General features: G+C 57.1%; 1 protein-coding gene across 1 annotated transcript in view; it reads right to left on the reverse strand.

The window, feature by feature from the left end:
* The window catches only part of LOC127396195 (tenascin-X-like), a 35,944-nt gene that overhangs the window by 7,576 nt on the left and 8,562 nt on the right, over positions 1-19,806 (reverse strand). The window contains exons 9-17 of the mRNA XM_051643814.1: positions 13,511-13,804; positions 11,963-12,256; positions 10,423-10,716; positions 8,879-9,166; positions 7,335-7,628; positions 5,793-6,086; positions 4,259-4,552; positions 2,719-3,006; positions 1,185-1,478 (exon numbers count right to left, since the gene is read on the reverse strand). Coding sequence (XP_051499774.1) covers positions 1,185-1,478; positions 2,719-3,006; positions 4,259-4,552; positions 5,793-6,086; positions 7,335-7,628; positions 8,879-9,166; positions 10,423-10,716; positions 11,963-12,256; positions 13,511-13,804 — 2,634 coding nt within the window. The remainder of the gene's footprint in view (positions 1-1,184; positions 1,479-2,718; positions 3,007-4,258; positions 4,553-5,792; positions 6,087-7,334; positions 7,629-8,878; positions 9,167-10,422; positions 10,717-11,962; positions 12,257-13,510; positions 13,805-19,806) is intronic.

Consider the following 19,806-nt stretch of genomic DNA (forward strand, 5'->3'; position numbering starts at 1 on the left):
AGACATCTCTACATCCCTTCCACCCGCCTTCCTTCACTCCCTTCATCCATCCATCCATCCATCCATGAAGCCAACTCTCCTGCAGTTAATTTTGGCCCACCTTCCCTCTTCCAGTCTCTTGATCCTGCCACTTTCTACCAGAAAATCAGGGAAGAGTTCAGTTTGGAAAAGACCCTTGAGATCATCGAGGTCAATTGTTTACAAAGCACTGCCAAGGCCACCAGAAAACCATGGCTCTCAGCAATGTCTACAAAGCTTTGAAATCCCTCCAGGATGGTGACTCCACCACTGCCCTGGGCAGCCTGGGCCAGGGCCTGACAACCCTTGCCATGAAGAAATTGTTCCCAATCTCCAATCAAAACCTCTCCCGGGAACCTGAGGCTGGTCCCTTTGGTCCTCTCGTGTGTTCCTTGGGAGAACAGACCGACCCCCCCTGGCTCCAGCCTCCTCTCAGGCAGTTGCACAGGACAAGAAGGTCTCCCCTCAGCCTCCTTTTCTCCAGGATGAACAGCACAGCTCCCTCAGCTGCTCCTCATCAGCCTCGCGCTCCAGACCCTTCCCCAGCTGCGTTGCCCTTCTCTGGACACGCTCCAGCCCCTGCACGTGCTTCTTCTCGTGACGGGCCCAGAACTGACCCCAGGAGGCAAGGTGCCCCCTCACCAGTGCCCAGCACACGGGACCATCCCTGCCCTGCTCCTGCTGGCCACACTAGTGCTGACTCAAGCCAGGATGCTGGTGGCCTTCTTGGCCACCTGGGCACCCCCTGCCTCATCTTCAGACTCTGTTGACCAAAACTGTGAGGTCCTTTTCATCCAACTATCCACCCTCCACACCTTCCACCCAGTCACCCAGCCTGCATCTCTCCATCTCCAAAACATCCATGCTCTCCTCCGTTCTACCTCCTCATCCCGACCCTCAAGAGATGTTCTAGAGGCTCAGGAGGCTCAAGGGCCCAGGACAAGACAATAGCCCACTCCAAAACCTGGCTCTACAGGGAACATTGATGGGGACCAACCAAGGATCCATCTGTCCGGACAGCCCACCAGCCAGCCAGCCCTCTCTCGTGCCTGCTCTCACCCCTGCGTCCAACATAGCACCAGTTGGAGCTCCACGCTGGAAAAGCTCCTGCCACCCCCCTGAGCCCGCACCCTGAGGGGACACAGATGGAGCCCCCAGCCCCTCACCTGTGACGGCGTCGGTGGAGACGGGGCCCAGCCGTGTCCGGCCCCACAGCCCGTACAGGTTGAACTTGTAGCGGCGCGACGGGGACAGCCCCGGCACGGTCACCGTGCGGGAACCCCCGTCCACGGGCAGCACCTGGGGCTGGCCTTGGGCATCCCTGTACTGCACCGTGAAGGAGTCAAAGGTGCCCTCGGGGACGCTCCACTCCAGCTGCACCGAGTCGGGGCTGACCTGGGAGGCCCTGAGCTCCCCCAGGACTGGCTTTGGGCTTGCTTCCTCCTCTGGCGGGGCTGCAGCTGCAATGGACAGGGCACAGTGCACACACAAAGATCCACCAGTCCCTTGGCCCATCAGACATCTCTACATCCCTTCCACCCGCCTTCCCTCACTCCCTTCATCCATCCATCCATCCATCCATGAAGCCAACTCTCCTGCAGTTAATTTTGGCCCACCTTCCCTCTTCCAGTCTCTTGATCCTGCCACTTTCTACCAGAAAATCAGGGAAGAGTTCAGTTTGGAAAAGACCCTTGAGATCATCGAGGTCAATTGTTTACAAAGCACTGCCAAGGCCACCAGAAAACCATGGCTCTCAGCAATGTCTACAAAGCTTTGAAATCCCTCCAGGATGGTGACTCCACCACTGCCCTGGGCAGCCTGGGCCAGGGCCTGACAACCCTTGCCATGAAGAAATTGTTCCCAATCTCCAATCAAAACCTCTCCCGGGAACCTGAGGCTGGTCCCTTTGGTCCTCTCGTGTGTTCCTTGGGAGAACAGACCGACCCCCCCTGGCTCCAGCCTCCTCTCAGGCAGTTGCACAGGACAAGAAGGTCTCCCCTCAGCCTCCTTTTCTCCAGGATGAACAGCACAGCTCCCTCAGCTGCTCCTCATCAGCCTCGCGCTCCAGACCCTTCCCCAGCTGCGTTGCCCTTCTCTGGACACGCTCCAGCCCCTGCACGTGCTTCTTCTCGTGACGGGCCCAGAACTGACCCCAGGAGGCAAGGTGCCCCCTCACCAGTGCCCAGCACACGGGACCATCCCTGCCCTGCTCCTGCTGGCCACACTAGTGCTGACTCAAGCCAGGATGCTGGTGGCCTTCTTGGCCACCTGGGCACCCCCTGCCTCATCTTCAGACTCTGTTGACCAAAACTGTGAGGTCCTTTTCATCCAACTATCCACCCTCCACACCTTCCACCCAGTCACCCAGCCTGCATCTCTCCATCTCCAAAACATCCATGCTCTCCTCCGTTCTACCTCCTCATCCCGACCCTCAAGAGATGTTCTAGAGGCTCAGGAGGCTCAAGGGCCCAGGACAAGACAATAGCCCACTCCAAAACCTGGCTCTACAGGGAACATTGATGGGGACCAACCAAGGATCCATCTGTCCGGACAGCCCACCAGCCAGCCAGCCCTCTCTCGTGCCTGCTCTCACCCCTGCGTCCAACATAGCACCAGTTGGAGCTCCACGCTGGAAAAGCTCCTGCCACCCCCCTGAGCCCGCACCCTGAGGGGACACGGATGGAGCCCCCAGCCCCTCACCTGTGACGGCGTCGGTGGAGACGGGGCCCAGCCGTGTCCGGCCCCACAGCCCGTACAGGTTGAACTTGTAGCGGCGCGACGGGGACAGCCCCGGCACGGTCACCGTGCGGGAACCCCCGTCCACGGGCAGCACCTGGGGCTGGCCTTGGGCATCCCTGTACTGCACCGTGAAGGAGTCAAAGGTGCCCTCGGGGACGCTCCACTCCAGCTGCACCGAGTCGGGGCTGACCTGGGAGGCCCTGAGCTCCCCCAGGACTGGCTTTGGGCTTGCTTCCTCCTCTGGCGGGGCTGCAGCTGCAATGGACAGGGCACAGTGCACACACAAAGATCCACCAGTCCCTTGGCCCATCAGACATCTCTACATCCCTTCCACCCGCCTTCCCTCACTCCCTTCATCCATCCATCCATCCATCCATGAAGCCAACTCTCCTGCAGTTAATTTTGGCCCACCTTCCCTCTTCCAGTCTCTTGATCCTGCCACTTTCTACCAGAAAATCAGGGAAGAGTTCAGTTTGGAAAAGACCCTTGAGATCATCGAGGTCAATTGTTTACAAAGCACTGCCAAGGCCACCAGAAAACCATGGCTCTCAGCAATGTCTACAAAGCTTTGAAATCCCTCCAGGATGGTGACTCCACCACTGCCCTGGGCAGCCTGGGCCAGGGCCTGACAACCCTTGCCATGAAGAAATTGTTCCCAATCTCCAATCAAAACCTCTCCCGGGAACCTGAGGCTGGTCCCTTTGGTCCTCTCGTGTGTTCCTTGGGAGAACAGACCGACCCCCCCTGGCTCCAGCCTCCTCTCAGGCAGTTGCACAGGACAAGAAGGTCTCCCCTCAGCCTCCTTTTCTCCAGGATGAACAGCACAGCTCCCTCAGCTGCTCCTCATCAGCCTCGCGCTCCAGACCCTTCCCCAGCTGCGTTGCCCTTCTCTGGACACGCTCCAGCCCCTGCACGTGCTTCTTCTCGTGACGGGCCCAGAACTGACCCCAGGAGGCAAGGTGCCCCCTCACCAGTGCCCAGCACACGGGACCATCCCTGCCCTGCTCCTGCTGGCCACACTAGTGCTGACTCAAGCCAGGATGCTGGTGGCCTTCTTGGCCACCTGGGCACCCCCTGCCTCATCTTCAGACTCTGTTGACCAAAACTGTGAGGTCCTTTTCATCCAACTATCCACCCTCCACACCTTCCACCCAGTCACCCAGCCTGCATCTCTCCATCTCCAAAACATCCATGCTCTCCTCCGTTCTACCTCCTCATCCCGACCCTCAAGAGATGTTCTAGAGGCTCAGGAGGCTCAAGGGCCCAGGACAAGACAATAGCCCACTCCAAAACCTGGCTCTACAGGGAACATTGATGGGGACCAACCAAGGATCCATCTGTCCGGACAGCCCACCAGCCAGCCAGCCCTCTCTCGTGCCTGCTCTCACCCCTGCGTCCAACATAGACTCAGCACCAGTTGGAGCTCCACGCTGGAAAAGCTCCTGCCACCCCCCTGAGCCCGCACCCTGAGGGGACACGGATGGAGCCCCCAGCCCCTCACCTGTGACGGCGTCGGTGGAGACGGGGCCCAGCCGTGTCCGGCCCCACAGCCCGTACAGGTTGAACTTGTAGCGGCGCGACGGGGACAGCCCCGGCACGGTCACCGTGCGGGAACCCCCGTCCACGGGCAGCACCTGGGGCTGGCCTTGGGCATCCCTGTACTGCACCGTGAAGGAGTCAAAGGTGCCCTCGGGGACGCTCCACTCCAGCTGCACCGAGTCGGGGCTGACCTGGGAGGCCCTGAGCTCCCCCAGGACTGGCTTTGGGCTTGCTTCCTCCTCTGGCGGGGCTGCAGCTGCAATGGACAGGGCACAGTGCACACACAAAGATCCACCAGTCCCTTGGCCCATCAGACATCTCTACATCCCTTCCACCCGCCTTCCCTCACTCCCTTCATCCATCCATCCATCCATCCATGAAGCCAACTCTCCTGCAGTTAATTTTGGCCCACCTTCCCTCTTCCAGTCTCTTGATCCTGCCACTTTCTACCAGAAAATCAGGGAAGAGTTCAGTTTGGAAAAGACCCTTGAGATCATCGAGGTCAATTGTTTACAAAGCACTGCCAAGGCCACCAGAAAACCATGGCTCTCAGCAATGTCTACAAAGCTTTGAAATCCCTCCAGGATGGTGACTCCACCACTGCCCTGGGCAGCCTGGGCCAGGGCCTGACAACCCTTGCCATGAAGAAATTGTTCCCAATCTCCAATCAAAACCTCTCCCGGGAACCTGAGGCTGGTCCCTTTGGTCCTCTCGTGTGTTCCTTGGGAGAACAGACCGACCCCCCCTGGCTCCAGCCTCCTCTCAGGCAGTTGCACAGGACAAGAAGGTCTCCCCTCAGCCTCCTTTTCTCCAGGATGAACAGCACAGCTCCCTCAGCTGCTCCTCATCAGCCTCGCGCTCCAGACCCTTCCCCAGCTGCGTTGCCCTTCTCTGGACACGCTCCAGCCCCTGCACGTGCTTCTTCTCGTGACGGGCCCAGAACTGACCCCAGGAGGCAAGGTGCCCCCTCACCAGTGCCCAGCACACGGGACCATCCCTGCCCTGCTCCTGCTGGCCACACTAGTGCTGACTCAAGCCAGGATGCTGGTGGCCTTCTTGGCCACCTGGGCACCCCCTGCCTCATCTTCAGACTCTGTTGACCAAAACTGTGAGGTCCTTTTCATCCAACTATCCACCCTCCACACCTTCCACCCAGTCACCCAGCCTGCATCTCTCCATCTCCAAAACATCCATGCTCTCCTCCGTTCTACCTCCTCATCCCGACCCTCAAGAGATGTTCTAGAGGCTCAGGAGGCTCAAGGGCCCAGGACAAGACAATAGCCCACTCCAAAACCTGGCTCTACAGGGAACATTGATGGGGACCAACCAAGGATCCATCTGTCCGGACAGCCCACCAGCCAGCCAGCCCTCTCTCGTGCCTGCTCTCACCCCTGCGTCCAACATAGCACCAGTTGGAGCTCCACGCTGGAAAAGCTCCTGCCACCCCCCTGAGCCCGCACCCTGAGGGGACACGGATGGAGCCCCCAGCCCCTCACCTGTGACGGCGTCGGTGGAGACGGGGCCCAGCCGTGTCCGGCCCCACAGCCCGTACAGGTTGAACTTGTAGCGGCGCGACGGGGACAGCCCCGGCACGGTCACCGTGCGGGAACCCCCGTCCACGGGCAGCACCTGGGGCTGGCCTTGGGCATCCCTGTACTGCACCGTGAAGGAGTCAAAGGTGCCCTCGGGGACGCTCCACTCCAGCTGCACCGAGTCGGGGCTGACCTGGGAGGCCCTGAGCTCCCCCAGGACTGGCTTTGGGCTTGCTTCCTCCTCTGGCGGGGCTGCAGCTGCAATGGACAGGGCACAGTGCACACACAAAGATCCACCAGTCCCTTGGCCCATCAGACATCTCTACATCCCTTCCACCCGCCTTCCCTCACTCCCTTCATCCATCCATCCATCCATCCATCCATCCATGAAGCCAACTCTCCTGCAGTTAATTTTGGCCCACCTTCCCTCTTCCAGTCTCTTGATCCTGCCACTTTCTACCAGAAAATCAGGGAAGAGTTCAGTTTGGAAAAGACCCTTGAGATCATCGAGGTCAATTGTTTACAAAGCACTGCCAAGGCCACCAGAAAACCATGGCTCTCAGCAATGTCTACAAAGCTTTGAAATCCCTCCAGGATGGTGACTCCACCACTGCCCTGGGCAGCCTGGGCCAGGGCCTGACAACCCTTGCCATGAAGAAATTGTTCCCAATCTCCAATCAAAACCTCTCCCGGGAACCTGAGGCTGGTCCCTTTGGTCCTCTCGTGTGTTCCTTGGGAGAACAGACCGACCCCCCCTGGCTCCAGCCTCCTCTCAGGCAGTTGCACAGGACAAGAAGGTCTCCCCTCAGCCTCCTTTTCTCCAGGATGAACAGCACAGCTCCCTCAGCTGCTCCTCATCAGCCTCGCGCTCCAGACCCTTCCCCAGCTGCGTTGCCCTTCTCTGGACACGCTCCAGCCCCTGCACGTGCTTCTTCTCGTGACGGGCCCAGAACTGACCCCAGGAGGCAAGGTGCCCCCTCACCAGTGCCCAGCACACGGGACCATCCCTGCCCTGCTCCTGCTGGCCACACTAGTGCTGACTCAAGCCAGGATGCTGGTGGCCTTCTTGGCCACCTGGGCACCCCCTGCCTCATCTTCAGACTCTGTTGACCAAAACTGTGAGGTCCTTTTCATCCAACTATCCACCCTCCACACCTTCCACCCAGTCACCCAGCCTGCATCTCTCCATCTCCAAAACATCCATGCTCTCCTCCGTTCTACCTCCTCATCCCGACCCTCAAGAGATGTTCTAGAGGCTCAGGAGGCTCAAGGGCCCAGGACAAGACAATAGCCCACTCCAAAACCTGGCTCTACAGGGAACATTGATGGGGACCAACCAAGGATCCATCTGTCCGGACAGCCCACCAGCCAGCCAGCCCTCTCTCGTGCCTGCTCTCACCCCTGCGTCCAACATAGCACCAGTTGGAGCTCCACGCTGGAAAAGCTCCTGCCACCCCCCTGAGCCCGCACCCTGAGGGGACACGGATGGAGCCCCCAGCCCCTCACCTGTGACGGCGTCGGTGGAGACGGGGCCCAGCCGTGTCCGGCCCCACAGCCCGTACAGGTTGAACTTGTAGCGGCGCGACGGGGACAGCCCCGGCACGGTCACCGTGCGGGAACCCCCGTCCACGGGCAGCACCTGGGGCTGGCCTTGGGCATCCCTGTACTGCACCGTGAAGGAGTCAAAGGTGCCCTCGGGGACGCTCCACTCCAGCTGCACCGAGTCGGGGCTGACCTGGGAGGCCCTGAGCTCCCCCAGGACTGGCTTTGGGCTTGCTTCCTCCTCTGGCGGGGCTGCAGCTGCAATGGACAGGGCACAGTGCACACACAAAGATCCACCAGTCCCTTGGCCCATCAGACATCTCTACATCCCTTCCACCCGCCTTCCCTCACTCCCTTCATCCATCCATCCATCCATCCATCCATGAAGCCAACTCTCCTGCAGTTAATTTTGGCCCACCTTCCCTCTTCCAGTCTCTTGATCCTGCCACTTTCTACCAGAAAATCAGGGAAGAGTTCAGTTTGGAAAAGACCCTTGAGATCATCGAGGTCAATTGTTTACAAAGCACTGCCAAGGCCACCAGAAAACCATGGCTCTCAGCAATGTCTACAAAGCTTTGAAATCCCTCCAGGATGGTGACTCCACCACTGCCCTGGGCAGCCTGGGCCAGGGCCTGACAACCCTTGCCATGAAGAAATTGTTCCCAATCTCCAATCAAAACCTCTCCCGGGAACCTGAGGCTGGTCCCTTTGGTCCTCTCGTGTGTTCCTTGGGAGAACAGACCGACCCCCCCTGGCTCCAGCCTCCTCTCAGGCAGTTGCACAGGACAAGAAGGTCTCCCCTCAGCCTCCTTTTCTCCAGGATGAACAGCACAGCTCCCTCAGCTGCTCCTCATCAGCCTCGCGCTCCAGACCCTTCCCCAGCTGCGTTGCCCTTCTCTGGACACGCTCCAGCCCCTGCACGTGCTTCTTCTCGTGACGGGCCCAGAACTGACCCCAGGAGGCAAGGTGCCCCCTCACCAGTGCCCAGCACACGGGACCATCCCTGCCCTGCTCCTGCTGGCCACACTAGTGCTGACTCAAGCCAGGATGCTGGTGGCCTTCTTGGCCACCTGGGCACCCCCTGCCTCATCTTCAGACTCTGTTGACCAAAACTGTGAGGTCCTTTTCATCCAACTATCCACCCTCCACACCTTCCACCCAGTCACCCAGCCTGCATCTCTCCATCTCCAAAACATCCATGCTCTCCTCCGTTCTACCTCCTCATCCCGACCCTCAAGAGATGTTCTAGAGGCTCAGGAGGCTCAAGGGCCCAGGACAAGACAATAGCCCACTCCAAAACCTGGCTCTACAGGGAACATTGATGGGGACCAACCAAGGATCCATCTGTCCGGACAGCCCACCAGCCAGCCAGCCCTCTCTCGTGCCTGCTCTCACCCCTGCGTCCAACATAGACTCAGCACCAGTTGGAGCTCCACGCTGGAAAAGCTCCTGCCACCCCCCTGAGCCCGCACCCTGAGGGGACACGGATGGAGCCCCCAGCCCCTCACCTGTGACGGCGTCGGTGGAGACGGGGCCCAGCCGTGTCCGGCCCCACAGCCCGTACAGGTTGAACTTGTAGCGGCGCGACGGGGACAGCCCCGGCACGGTCACCGTGCGGGAACCCCCGTCCACGGGCAGCACCTGGGGCTGGCCTTGGGCATCCCTGTACTGCACCGTGAAGGAGTCAAAGGTGCCCTCGGGGACGCTCCACTCCAGCTGCACCGAGTCGGGGCTGACCTGGGAGGCCCTGAGCTCCCCCAGGACTGGCTTTGGGCTTGCTTCCTCCTCTGGCGGGGCTGCAGCTGCAATGGACAGGGCACAGTGCACACACAAAGATCCACCAGTCCCTTGGCCCATCAGACATCTCTACATCCCTTCCACCCGCCTTCCCTCACTCCCTTCATCCATCCATCCATCCATCCATCCATGAAGCCAACTCTCCTGCAGTTAATTTTGGCCCACCTTCCCTCTTCCAGTCTCTTGATCCTGCCACTTTCTACCAGAAAATCAGGGAAGAGTTCAGTTTGGAAAAGACCCTTGAGATCATCGAGGTCAATTGTTTACAAAGCACTGCCAAGGCCACCAGAAAACCATGGCTCTCAGCAATGTCTACAAAGCTTTGAAATCCCTCCAGGATGGTGACTCCACCACTGCCCTGGGCAGCCTGGGCCAGGGCCTGACAACCCTTGCCATGAAGAAATTGTTCCCAATCTCCAATCAAAACCTCTCCCGGGAACCTGAGGCTGGTCCCTTTGGTCCTCTCGTGTGTTCCTTGGGAGAACAGACCGACCCCCCCTGGCTCCAGCCTCCTCTCAGGCAGTTGCACAGGACAAGAAGGTCTCCCCTCAGCCTCCTTTTCTCCAGGATGAACAGCACAGCTCCCTCAGCTGCTCCTCATCAGCCTCGCGCTCCAGACCCTTCCCCAGCTGCGTTGCCCTTCTCTGGACACGCTCCAGCCCCTGCACGTGCTTCTTCTCGTGACGGGCCCAGAACTGACCCCAGGAGGCAAGGTGCCCCCTCACCAGTGCCCAGCACACGGGACCATCCCTGCCCTGCTCCTGCTGGCCACACTAGTGCTGACTCAAGCCAGGATGCTGGTGGCCTTCTTGGCCACCTGGGCACCCCCTGCCTCATCTTCAGACTCTGTTGACCAAAACTGTGAGGTCCTTTTCATCCAACTATCCACCCTCCACACCTTCCACCCAGTCACCCAGCCTGCATCTCTCCATCTCCAAAACATCCATGCTCTCCTCCGTTCTACCTCCTCATCCCGACCCTCAAGAGATGTTCTAGAGGCTCAGGAGGCTCAAGGGCCCAGGACAAGACAATAGCCCACTCCAAAACCTGGCTCTACAGGGAACATTGATGGGGACCAACCAAGGATCCATCTGTCCGGACAGCCCACCAGCCAGCCAGCCCTCTCTCGTGCCTGCTCTCACCCCTGCGTCCAACATAGACTCAGCACCAGTTGGAGCTCCACGCTGGAAAAGCTCCTGCCACCCCCCTGAGCCCGCACCCTGAGGGGACACGGATGGAGCCCCCAGCCCCTCACCTGTGACGGCGTCGGTGGAGACGGGGCCCAGCCGTGTCCGGCCCCACAGCCCGTACAGGTTGAACTTGTAGCGGCGCGACGGGGACAGCCCCGGCACGGTCACCGTGCGGGAACCCCCGTCCACGGGCAGCACCTGGGGCTGGCCTTGGGCATCCCTGTACTGCACCGTGAAGGAGTCAAAGGTGCCCTCGGGGACGCTCCACTCCAGCTGCACCGAGTCGGGGCTGACCTGGGAGGCCCTGAGCTCCCCCAGGACTGGCTTTGGGCTTGCTTCCTCCTCTGGCGGGGCTGCAGCTGCAATGGACAGGGCACAGTGCACACACAAAGATCCACCAGTCCCTTGGCCCATCAGACATCTCTACATCCCTTCCACCCGCCTTCCCTCACTCCCTTCATCCATCCATCCATCCATCCATGAAGCCAACTCTCCTGCAGTTAATTTTGGCCCACCTTCCCTCTTCCAGTCTCTTGATCCTGCCACTTTCTACCAGAAAATCAGGGAAGAGTTCAGTTTGGAAAAGACCCTTGAGATCATCGAGGTCAATTGTTTACAAAGCACTGCCAAGGCCACCAGAAAACCATGGCTCTCAGCAATGTCTACAAAGCTTTGAAATCCCTCCAGGATGGTGACTCCACCACTGCCCTGGGCAGCCTGGGCCAGGGCCTGACAACCCTTGCCATGAAGAAATTGTTCCCAATCTCCAATCAAAACCTCTCCCGGGAACCTGAGGCTGGTCCCTTTGGTCCTCTCGTGTGTTCCTTGGGAGAACAGACCGACCCCCCCTGGCTCCAGCCTCCTCTCAGGCAGTTGCACAGGACAAGAAGGTCTCCCCTCAGCCTCCTTTTCTCCAGGATGAACAGCACAGCTCCCTCAGCTGCTCCTCATCAGCCTCGCGCTCCAGACCCTTCCCCAGCTGCGTTGCCCTTCTCTGGACACGCTCCAGCCCCTGCACGTGCTTCTTCTCGTGACGGGCCCAGAACTGACCCCAGGAGGCAAGGTGCCCCCTCACCAGTGCCCAGCACACGGGACCATCCCTGCCCTGCTCCTGCTGGCCACACTAGTGCTGACTCAAGCCAGGATGCTGGTGGCCTTCTTGGCCACCTGGGCACCCCCTGCCTCATCTTCAGACTCTGTTGACCAAAACTGTGAGGTCCTTTTCATCCAACTATCCACCCTCCACACCTTCCACCCAGTCACCCAGCCTGCATCTCTCCATCTCCAAAACATCCATGCTCTCCTCCGTTCTACCTCCTCATCCCGACCCTCAAGAGATGTTCTAGAGGCTCAGGAGGCTCAAGGGCCCAGGACAAGACAATAGCCCACTCCAAAACCTGGCTCTACAGGGAACATTGATGGGGACCAACCAAGGATCCATCTGTCCGGACAGCCCACCAGCCAGCCAGCCCTCTCTCGTGCCTGCTCTCACCCCTGCGTCCAACATAGACTCAGCACCAGTTGGAGCTCCACGCTGGAAAAGCTCCTGCCACCCCCCTGAGCCCGCACCCTGAGGGGACACGGATGGAGCCCCCAGCCCCTCACCTGTGACGGCGTCGGTGGAGACGGGGCCCAGCCGTGTCCGGCCCCACAGCCCGTACAGGTTGAACTTGTAGCGGCGCGACGGGGACAGCCCCGGCACGGTCACCGTGCGGGAACCCCCGTCCACGGGCAGCACCTGGGGCTGGCCTTGGGCATCCCTGTACTGCACCGTGAAGGAGTCAAAGGTGCCCTCGGGGACGCTCCACTCCAGCTGCACCGAGTCGGGGCTGACCTGGGAGGCCCTGAGCTCCCCCAGGACTGGCTTTGGGCTTGCTTCCTCCTCTGGCGGGGCTGCAGCTGCAATGGACAGGGCACAGTGCACACACAAAGATCCACCAGTCCCTTGGCCCATCAGACATCTCTACATCCCTTCCACCCGCCTTCCTCACTCCCTTCATCCATCCATCCATCCATCCATCCATCCATGAAGCCAACTCTCCTGCAGTTAATTTTGGCCCACCTTCCCTCTTCCAGTCTCTTGATCCTGCCACTTTCTACCAGAAAATCAGGGAAGAGTTCAGTTTGGAAAAGACCCTTGAGATCATCGAGGTCAATTGTTTACAAAGCACTGCCAAGGCCACCAGAAAACCATGGCTCTCAGCAATGTCTACAAAGCTTTGAAATCCCTCCAGGATGGTGACTCCACCACTGCCCTGGGCAGCCTGGGCCAGGGCCTGACAACCCTTGCCATGAAGAAATTGTTCCCAATCTCCAATCAAAACCTCTCCCGGGAACCTGAGGCTGGTCCCTTTGGTCCTCTCGTGTGTTCCTTGGGAGAACAGACCGACCCCCCCCTGGCTCCAGCCTCCTCTCAGGCAGTTGCACAGGACAAGAAGGTCTCCCCTCAGCCTCCTTTTCTCCAGGATGAACAGCACAGCTCCCTCAGCTGCTCCTCATCAGCCTCGCGCTCCAGACCCTTCCCCAGCTGCGTTGCCCTTCTCTGGACACGCTCCAGCCCCTGCACGTGCTTCTTCTCGTGACGGGCCCAGAACTGACCCCAGGAGGCAAGGTGCCCCCTCACCAGTGCCCAGCACACGGGACCATCCCTGCCCTGCTCCTGCTGGCCACACTAGTGCTGACTCAAGCCAGGATGCTGGTGGCCTTCTTGGCCACCTGGGCACCCCCTGCCTCATCTTCAGACTCTGTTGACCAAAACTGTGAGGTCCTTTTCATCCAACTATCCACCCTCCACACCTTCCACCCAGTCACCCAGCCTGCATCTCTCCATCTCCAAAACATCCATGCTCTCCTCCGTTCTACCTCCTCATCCCGACCCTCAAGAGATGTTCTAGAGGCTCAGGAGGCTCAAGGGCCCAGGACAAGACAATAGCCCACTCCAAAACCTGGCTCTACAGGGAACATTGATGGGGACCAACCAAGGATCCATCTGTCCGGACAGCCCACCAGCCAGCCAGCCCTCTCTCGTGCCTGCTCTCACCCCTGCGTCCAACATAGACTCAGCACCAGTTGGAGCTCCACGCTGGAAAAGCTCCTGCCACCCCCCTGAGCCCGCACCCTGAGGGGACACGGATGGAGCCCCCAGCCCCTCACCTGTGACGGCGTCGGTGGAGACGGGGCCCAGCCGTGTCCGGCCCCACAGCCCGTACAGGTTGAACTTGTAGCGGCGCGACGGGGACAGCCCCGGCACGGTCACCGTGCGGGAACCCCCGTCCACGGGCAGCACCTGGGGCTGGCCTTGGGCATCCCTGTACTGCACCGTGAAGGAGTCAAAGGTGCCCTCGGGGACGCTCCACTCCAGCTGCACCGAGTCGGGGCTGACCTGGGAGGCCCTGAGCTCCCCCAGGACTGGCTTTGGGCTTGCTTCCTCCTCTGGCGGGGCTGCAGCTGCAATGGACAGGGCACAGTGCACACACAAAGATCCACCAGTCCCTTGGCCCATCAGACATCTCTACATCCCTTCCACCCGCCTTCCCTCACTCCCTTCATCCATCCATCCATCCATCCATCCATCCATGAAGCCAACTCTCCTGCAGTTAATTTTGGCCCACCTTCCCTCTTCCAGTCTCTTGATCCTGCCACTTTCTACCAGAAAATCAGGGAAGAGTTCAGTTTGGAAAAGACCCTTGAGATCATCGAGGTCAATTGTTTACAAAGCACTGCCAAGGCCACCAGAAAACCATGGCTCTCAGCAATGTCTACAAAGCTTTGAAATCCCTCCAGGATGGTGACTCCACCACTGCCCTGGGCAGCCTGGGCCAGGGCCTGACAACCCTTGCCATGAAGAAATTGTTCCCAATCTCCAATCAAAACCTCTCCCGGGAACCTGAGGCTGGTCCCTTTGGTCCTCTCGTGTGTTCCTTGGGAGAACAGACCGACCCCCCCTGGCTCCAGCCTCCTCTCAGGCAGTTGCACAGGACAAGAAGGTCTCCCCTCAGCCTCCTTTTCTCCAGGATGAACAGCACAGCTCCCTCAGCTGCTCCTCATCAGCCTCGCGCTCCAGACCCTTCCCCAGCTGCGTTGCCCTTCTCTGGACACGCTCCAGCCCCTGCACGTGCTTCTTCTCGTGACGGGCCCAGAACTGACCCCAGGAGGCAAGGTGCCCCCTCACCAGTGCCCAGCACACGGGACCATCCCTGCCCTGCTCCTGCTGGCCACACTAGTGCTGACTCAAGCCAGGATGCTGGTGGCCTTCTTGGCCACCTGGGCACCCCCTGCCTCATCTTCAGACTCTGTTGACCAAAACTGTGAGGTCCTTTTCATCCAACTATCCACCCTCCACACCTTCCACCCAGTCACCCAGCCTGCATCTCTCCATCTTCAAAACATCGTCTGTGAAACTGACACAAACTGTCCCGCTCTTGATCCTTTCACTGATCCCGCCATCTCCTCCTTGCTTCCACACCTCCTCCCTCTCACCCAACTCACAATCCACCCACCTACTTCATACTCTTCCCCAAACACAGCTTCCCACAACAATCCAGTGTTTTCACACAGTTGTTAGAGTTGGAAGGGACCTCTAGAGATCATCTAGTCCAACTCTCCCACTGAAGCTGGACAGCCTTCGAGCACTTTACAAAGGACTGCATCCAGGTAGGTTTTGAATATCTCCAGAGATGGAGACTCCACTATGCCCCTGGGCAGCCTGTTCCTGTGCCTTGTTACTCTTATTGTAAAGAAGTTTTTCCTCATATGTAAATGGATCTTCCTGTGTTTCAACTTGTACCCATTGCCTCTTGTTGTGACACTGGGTATTACTGAGAGAGCCTGCCTCCATCTTCCTTGCACCTACCCTTTAGATACTCGTGTACATTGAAAAGGTCTCCCCTCAGCCTTCTCACCTCTAGGCTAAAGAGTCCCAGCTCTTTCAGCCTTTCCTCATAAGAGAGATGCTCCAATCACAGTATCACAGAATCTTAGGGGTTGGAAGATATCTTGAAAGATCACCTAGTCCAACCCTCCTGACAGAGCAGGGTCACCTAGAGACCATCACACAGGAACGCATCCAGACAGGTTTTGAATGTGTCCAGCAAAGGAGACTCCACAACCTCTCTGGGCAGCCTGTTCCACTGCTCTGTCACTCTCACAATCAATCCCCCTATCATCTTCATCATCCTCCTCTGGACTCTCTCCAGCAGTTCCCTGTCTCTCTTGAAATGTGGAGTCCAGAACTGGATGCAGTATTCCATCTGTGGCCTCACCAGGTCAGAGCAGAGGGGGACAATGAGCTCCTTTGACCTACCAGTCACAGTCTTCTCTAGGCAACGCAGGATTCCATTGGCCCTCTTGGCCACAAGGGCACACTGCTGGCTCATGGATAATTTACTGTCTATCAGGACTCCAAGATCCTTTTCTTCCAAACTGCTTTCCAGCAGATCCACTCCTAACCTATATTGGTGCTTGGGGTTCTTCTTTCCCATATGCAGGACCCTACACTTGCTCTTATTGAACCTCATGAGGTTGCCCTCCCATCGGGAGGAGTGGCTGACACACCAGAAGGCTGTGCTACCATTCAGCGAGACCTGGACAGGCTGGAGAGTGAGGCAGGGAGAAATTTGATAAAATTCAACAAGGGCAAGTGTAGAGTCTTGCATCTGGGGAAGAACAACCCCATGTAACAGTACAGGTTGGGGGCTGACCTGCTGGAGAGCAGGGTAGGAGAAAGGGACTTGGGGGTCCTGGTGGACAGAAGGATGACCATGAGCCAGCAATGTGCCCTTGTGGCCAAGAAGGCCAATGGCATCCTGAGGTGTATTAGACAGGGTGTGGTTAGTGGGTCAAGAGAGGTTCTCCTCCCCCTCTATTCTGCCCTGGTGAGGCCACATCTGGACTATTGTGTCCAGTTCTGGGCCCCTCAGTTCAAGAAGGACAGGGAACTGCTGGAAAGAGTCCAGGGCAGAGCCACAAAGATGATGGAGGGCGTGGAACATCTCCCTGATGAGGAAAGGCTGAGGGAGCTGGGTCTCTTTAGCTTGGAGAAGAGGAGACTGAGGGGCAACCTCATCAATGTTTACAAATACGTTAAGGGCACGTGTCAGGAGGATGGAGCCAGGCTTTGTTCAGTGATGTCTAGTGACAGGACAAGGGGAAATGGGTACAAACTGGAACACAGGAGGTTCCATGTAAACATCAGAAAAAACTTCTTTACTGTGAGTGACAGAGCCCTGGGACAGGCTACCCAGGAAGGTTGTGGAGTCTCCTTCTCTGGAGACATTCAAAACCTGCCTGGACATGTTCCTATGTGATGGACTCTAGGTGATCCTGCTCTAGCAGGGGGGTTGGACTAGATGATCCTTCGAGGTCTCTTCTGACCCCTAAGATTCTGTGATTCTGAGAGAGTGGCCTAGCAATAACATCTGCCAGCTCTCTCAGAACTCATGGATGCATCCCATCAGGGCCCATGGATGGCCTCCAACCTGGTCCTCCTCTACCGAGAGAAAGTCTTTCTCTCTCCAGACATTTTCTCTTATCTCTGGGATCTGGGATTTAAGAGGGCTGGCTTTTGCAGTGAAGACTGAAGCAAAGAAGGCATTCAATAACTCTGCCTTCCCTATGTCATCAGTCACAAGGGCACCCGCCTCATTCATCAGCAGGCCTACATTTCCCCTATTCTTTCTTTTTTTATTGATGGACTGGAAGCAACTTTTCTTGTGGTCCTTGATGTTCCTCACCAGCTTTAGTTCCAGGTGGACCTTAGCTTTCCTTGTTGTATCCCAGCATTCTCTGACAACATTTCTGTGTTCCTCCAAGCGGCCAGACCTGTTTTCCACATTCTGTAAATTTCCTTCTTTCCTTTAATTTTTTCCAGAAGATCCCTACTCATCCACACAGGTCTCCTACCTCTTTTGCTTGATTTCTTTCTCACTGGGATGCACTGGTTTTGAGCTTGGAGCAAGTGGTGATTGTAAGTTGCCCAGCTTTCATGGGTATCCAATACCTTCCAGAGCCCTGACCCACGGTATTCCAGTGAGTAGATCTTTGAAGAGGTTAAATTTTGCATTCCTGATAGTAAATTCCACCATTTCATGGTCACTACAGCCAAGTTTGCCCCCAGTCTGTGATTCTGTGACTCCCTCTCCCCTGGCCAGTGTTCACTACCACTCCGCCACTGCGCTTTCATAGAATCATAGAACTATTCAGCTTGGAAAAGACCCTTGGCATCACCGAGTCCAACCATCATCTCTACTCTACAAAGTTCTCCCCTAAACCCTAAGCTATATCTACCAACACCACATCCAAATGACTCATAAACACATCCAGGGATGGTGACTCAACCACCTCCCTGGGCAGCCTATTCCAGTGTCTAACCACTCTCTGTGAAGAAATTTTTCCTAATGTCCAATCTAAACCTGCCCTGTTGCAGCTTGAAACCATTCCCTCTTGTTCTGTCACTGATTACTTGTGAAAAGAGATCAGCATCAATGACCTTTCAGGTAGTTGTAGAGACTGATGAGGTCTCCCCTCAGCCTCCTCTTCCTCAGACTAAACATTCCCAGCTCCTTCAAGCGTTCTTCATCAGATTCATTCTCTAGGCCCTTCACCAGCTTTGTTGCCTCCTCTGTCCTCGCTCCAGCACCTTGATATCTCTCTTGAATTGAGGTGCCCCAAACTGGATGCAACACTCCGGGTGTGGCCTCACCAGCGCTGAGGACAGGGAGAAAATCACCTCTCTGCTTCTGCTGGTCACACTGTTTCTAATACAGACCAGGATGCCATTGGCTTTCTTGGCCACCTGGGCCACCTTTGATGACCTATCTTTCCTGAACAGTACATAGCCATCTGTGATAGTGTTCTAATCATCTGGGATATCCCACCATGTCTCAGTGGCTACAATGCTGTGTGCATTAGTGTACAAGCATTTCAGAGAGGGGAAAAATACTAGCATGCTGCCCCACAAGTGTTGAGCCACAACACCCTGGCACCTCTCTAGCAAGCCCAGTTGTATCCCCATTCCCCTACAAATCTGGTTTAAAGCTCTCTGGATGAACCCTGGTAACTCTTGTCCACTTCTTGCCCCAAGATAGATCATAGATTCATAGAATCATAGAATCACAGGGGTTGGAAGGGACCTCTGAAGATCATCAAGTCCAACCTGCTGCAACAGGAACACCCAGGGCAGATCACACAGGAACGTGTCCAGATGGGTCTTGAAAGCCTCCAGAGAAGGAAACTCCACAACCTCTCTGGGCAGCCTGTGCCAGGGCTCTGTCACCCTCACAGTAAAGAAGTTTTTCCTCATGTTGAGGTGGAACTGCCTGTGTTGCAACTTGGTGCCATTTCCCCTCGTCCTATCACAGGGCACCATCAAAGAGATTGGCCCATTCTTGACACCCACCCTGCAGATATTTATAGACATTAATCAGGTCCCCTCTTAGTCTTTTCTTCTCCAGACTAAGCAGCCCCAGGTATCTCAGCCTTTCCTCTTATGACAAATGTTCCAGTCTCTGCAACATCCTGTAGCCTCTGTTGGACTCTCTCCAGTAGATCCCTGTCCCTCTTGAACAGGGGAGCCCAGAACTGGACACAACATTCCAGATGTGGTCTCACCAGGGCAGAGTAGAGGGGGAGAAGAACATCCCTTGACCTGCTGGCCACTGTTCTTCATACATCCCAAGATACTATTTGCTCTCTTGGCCACAAGGGCACATTGCTGTCCCATGGGTCACTCGTCCACCAGGACCCCACGGCCCTTCTCCATGGGGCTGCTTTCTAGCAGGTCAGCTCCTAATCTGTACTGTTGCCTGGTGTTTTTTCTCCCCAGGTGTACACTTCTTGTTGAACCTCATGAGGTTCCTCTTTGCCCAGCTCTCCAGTCTGTCTAGATCTCACTGGATGGTTTAATGGCCTTCAAGTGGATCAGCCAATCCTCCCAGCTTTGTGTCACCAGCAAACTTGCTGAGGACACACTCCATCCCCTTCATCCAGGTCATTGATGAAGGTGCTCAATAAGACAGGGCCTAGTACTGACCTCTGGGGAACACCACTAGTCACAGGTCTCCAACTGGACTCTGCACCATTGATCACAACCCTCTGGGCTCTTGTTCATCCAGTTCTCAATCCAACTCCCTGTCCACTCTTCTAACTCACACTTCCTGAGCTTATCCACAAGGATGTTATGGGAGACAGTGTCAAAAGCCTTGCCAAAGTCAAGGTAGACTCATCCACTGGTCTCCCTGCATCTACCCATTCTGTCACACCATCATAAAAGGCTGCCACTTCAGTTAGACAGTATTTCCCCTCGGTGAATCCATGCTGGCTACTCCTGATAACCTTCTTTTCATCCATGTGCTTATAGATGACCTCCAGAGTAAGCTGCTTCATCATCTTTCCAGGGATGGAAGTGAGGCTGACCAGTCTGTAGTTACCCAGGTCTTATTTCTTGCCCTTCT

This window comes from Apus apus, unplaced genomic scaffold (genome assembly GCF_020740795.1).
Source record: "Apus apus isolate bApuApu2 unplaced genomic scaffold, bApuApu2.pri.cur manual_scaffold_30_ctg1, whole genome shotgun sequence".
NCBI lineage: Eukaryota > Metazoa > Chordata > Aves > Apodiformes > Apodidae > Apus > Apus apus.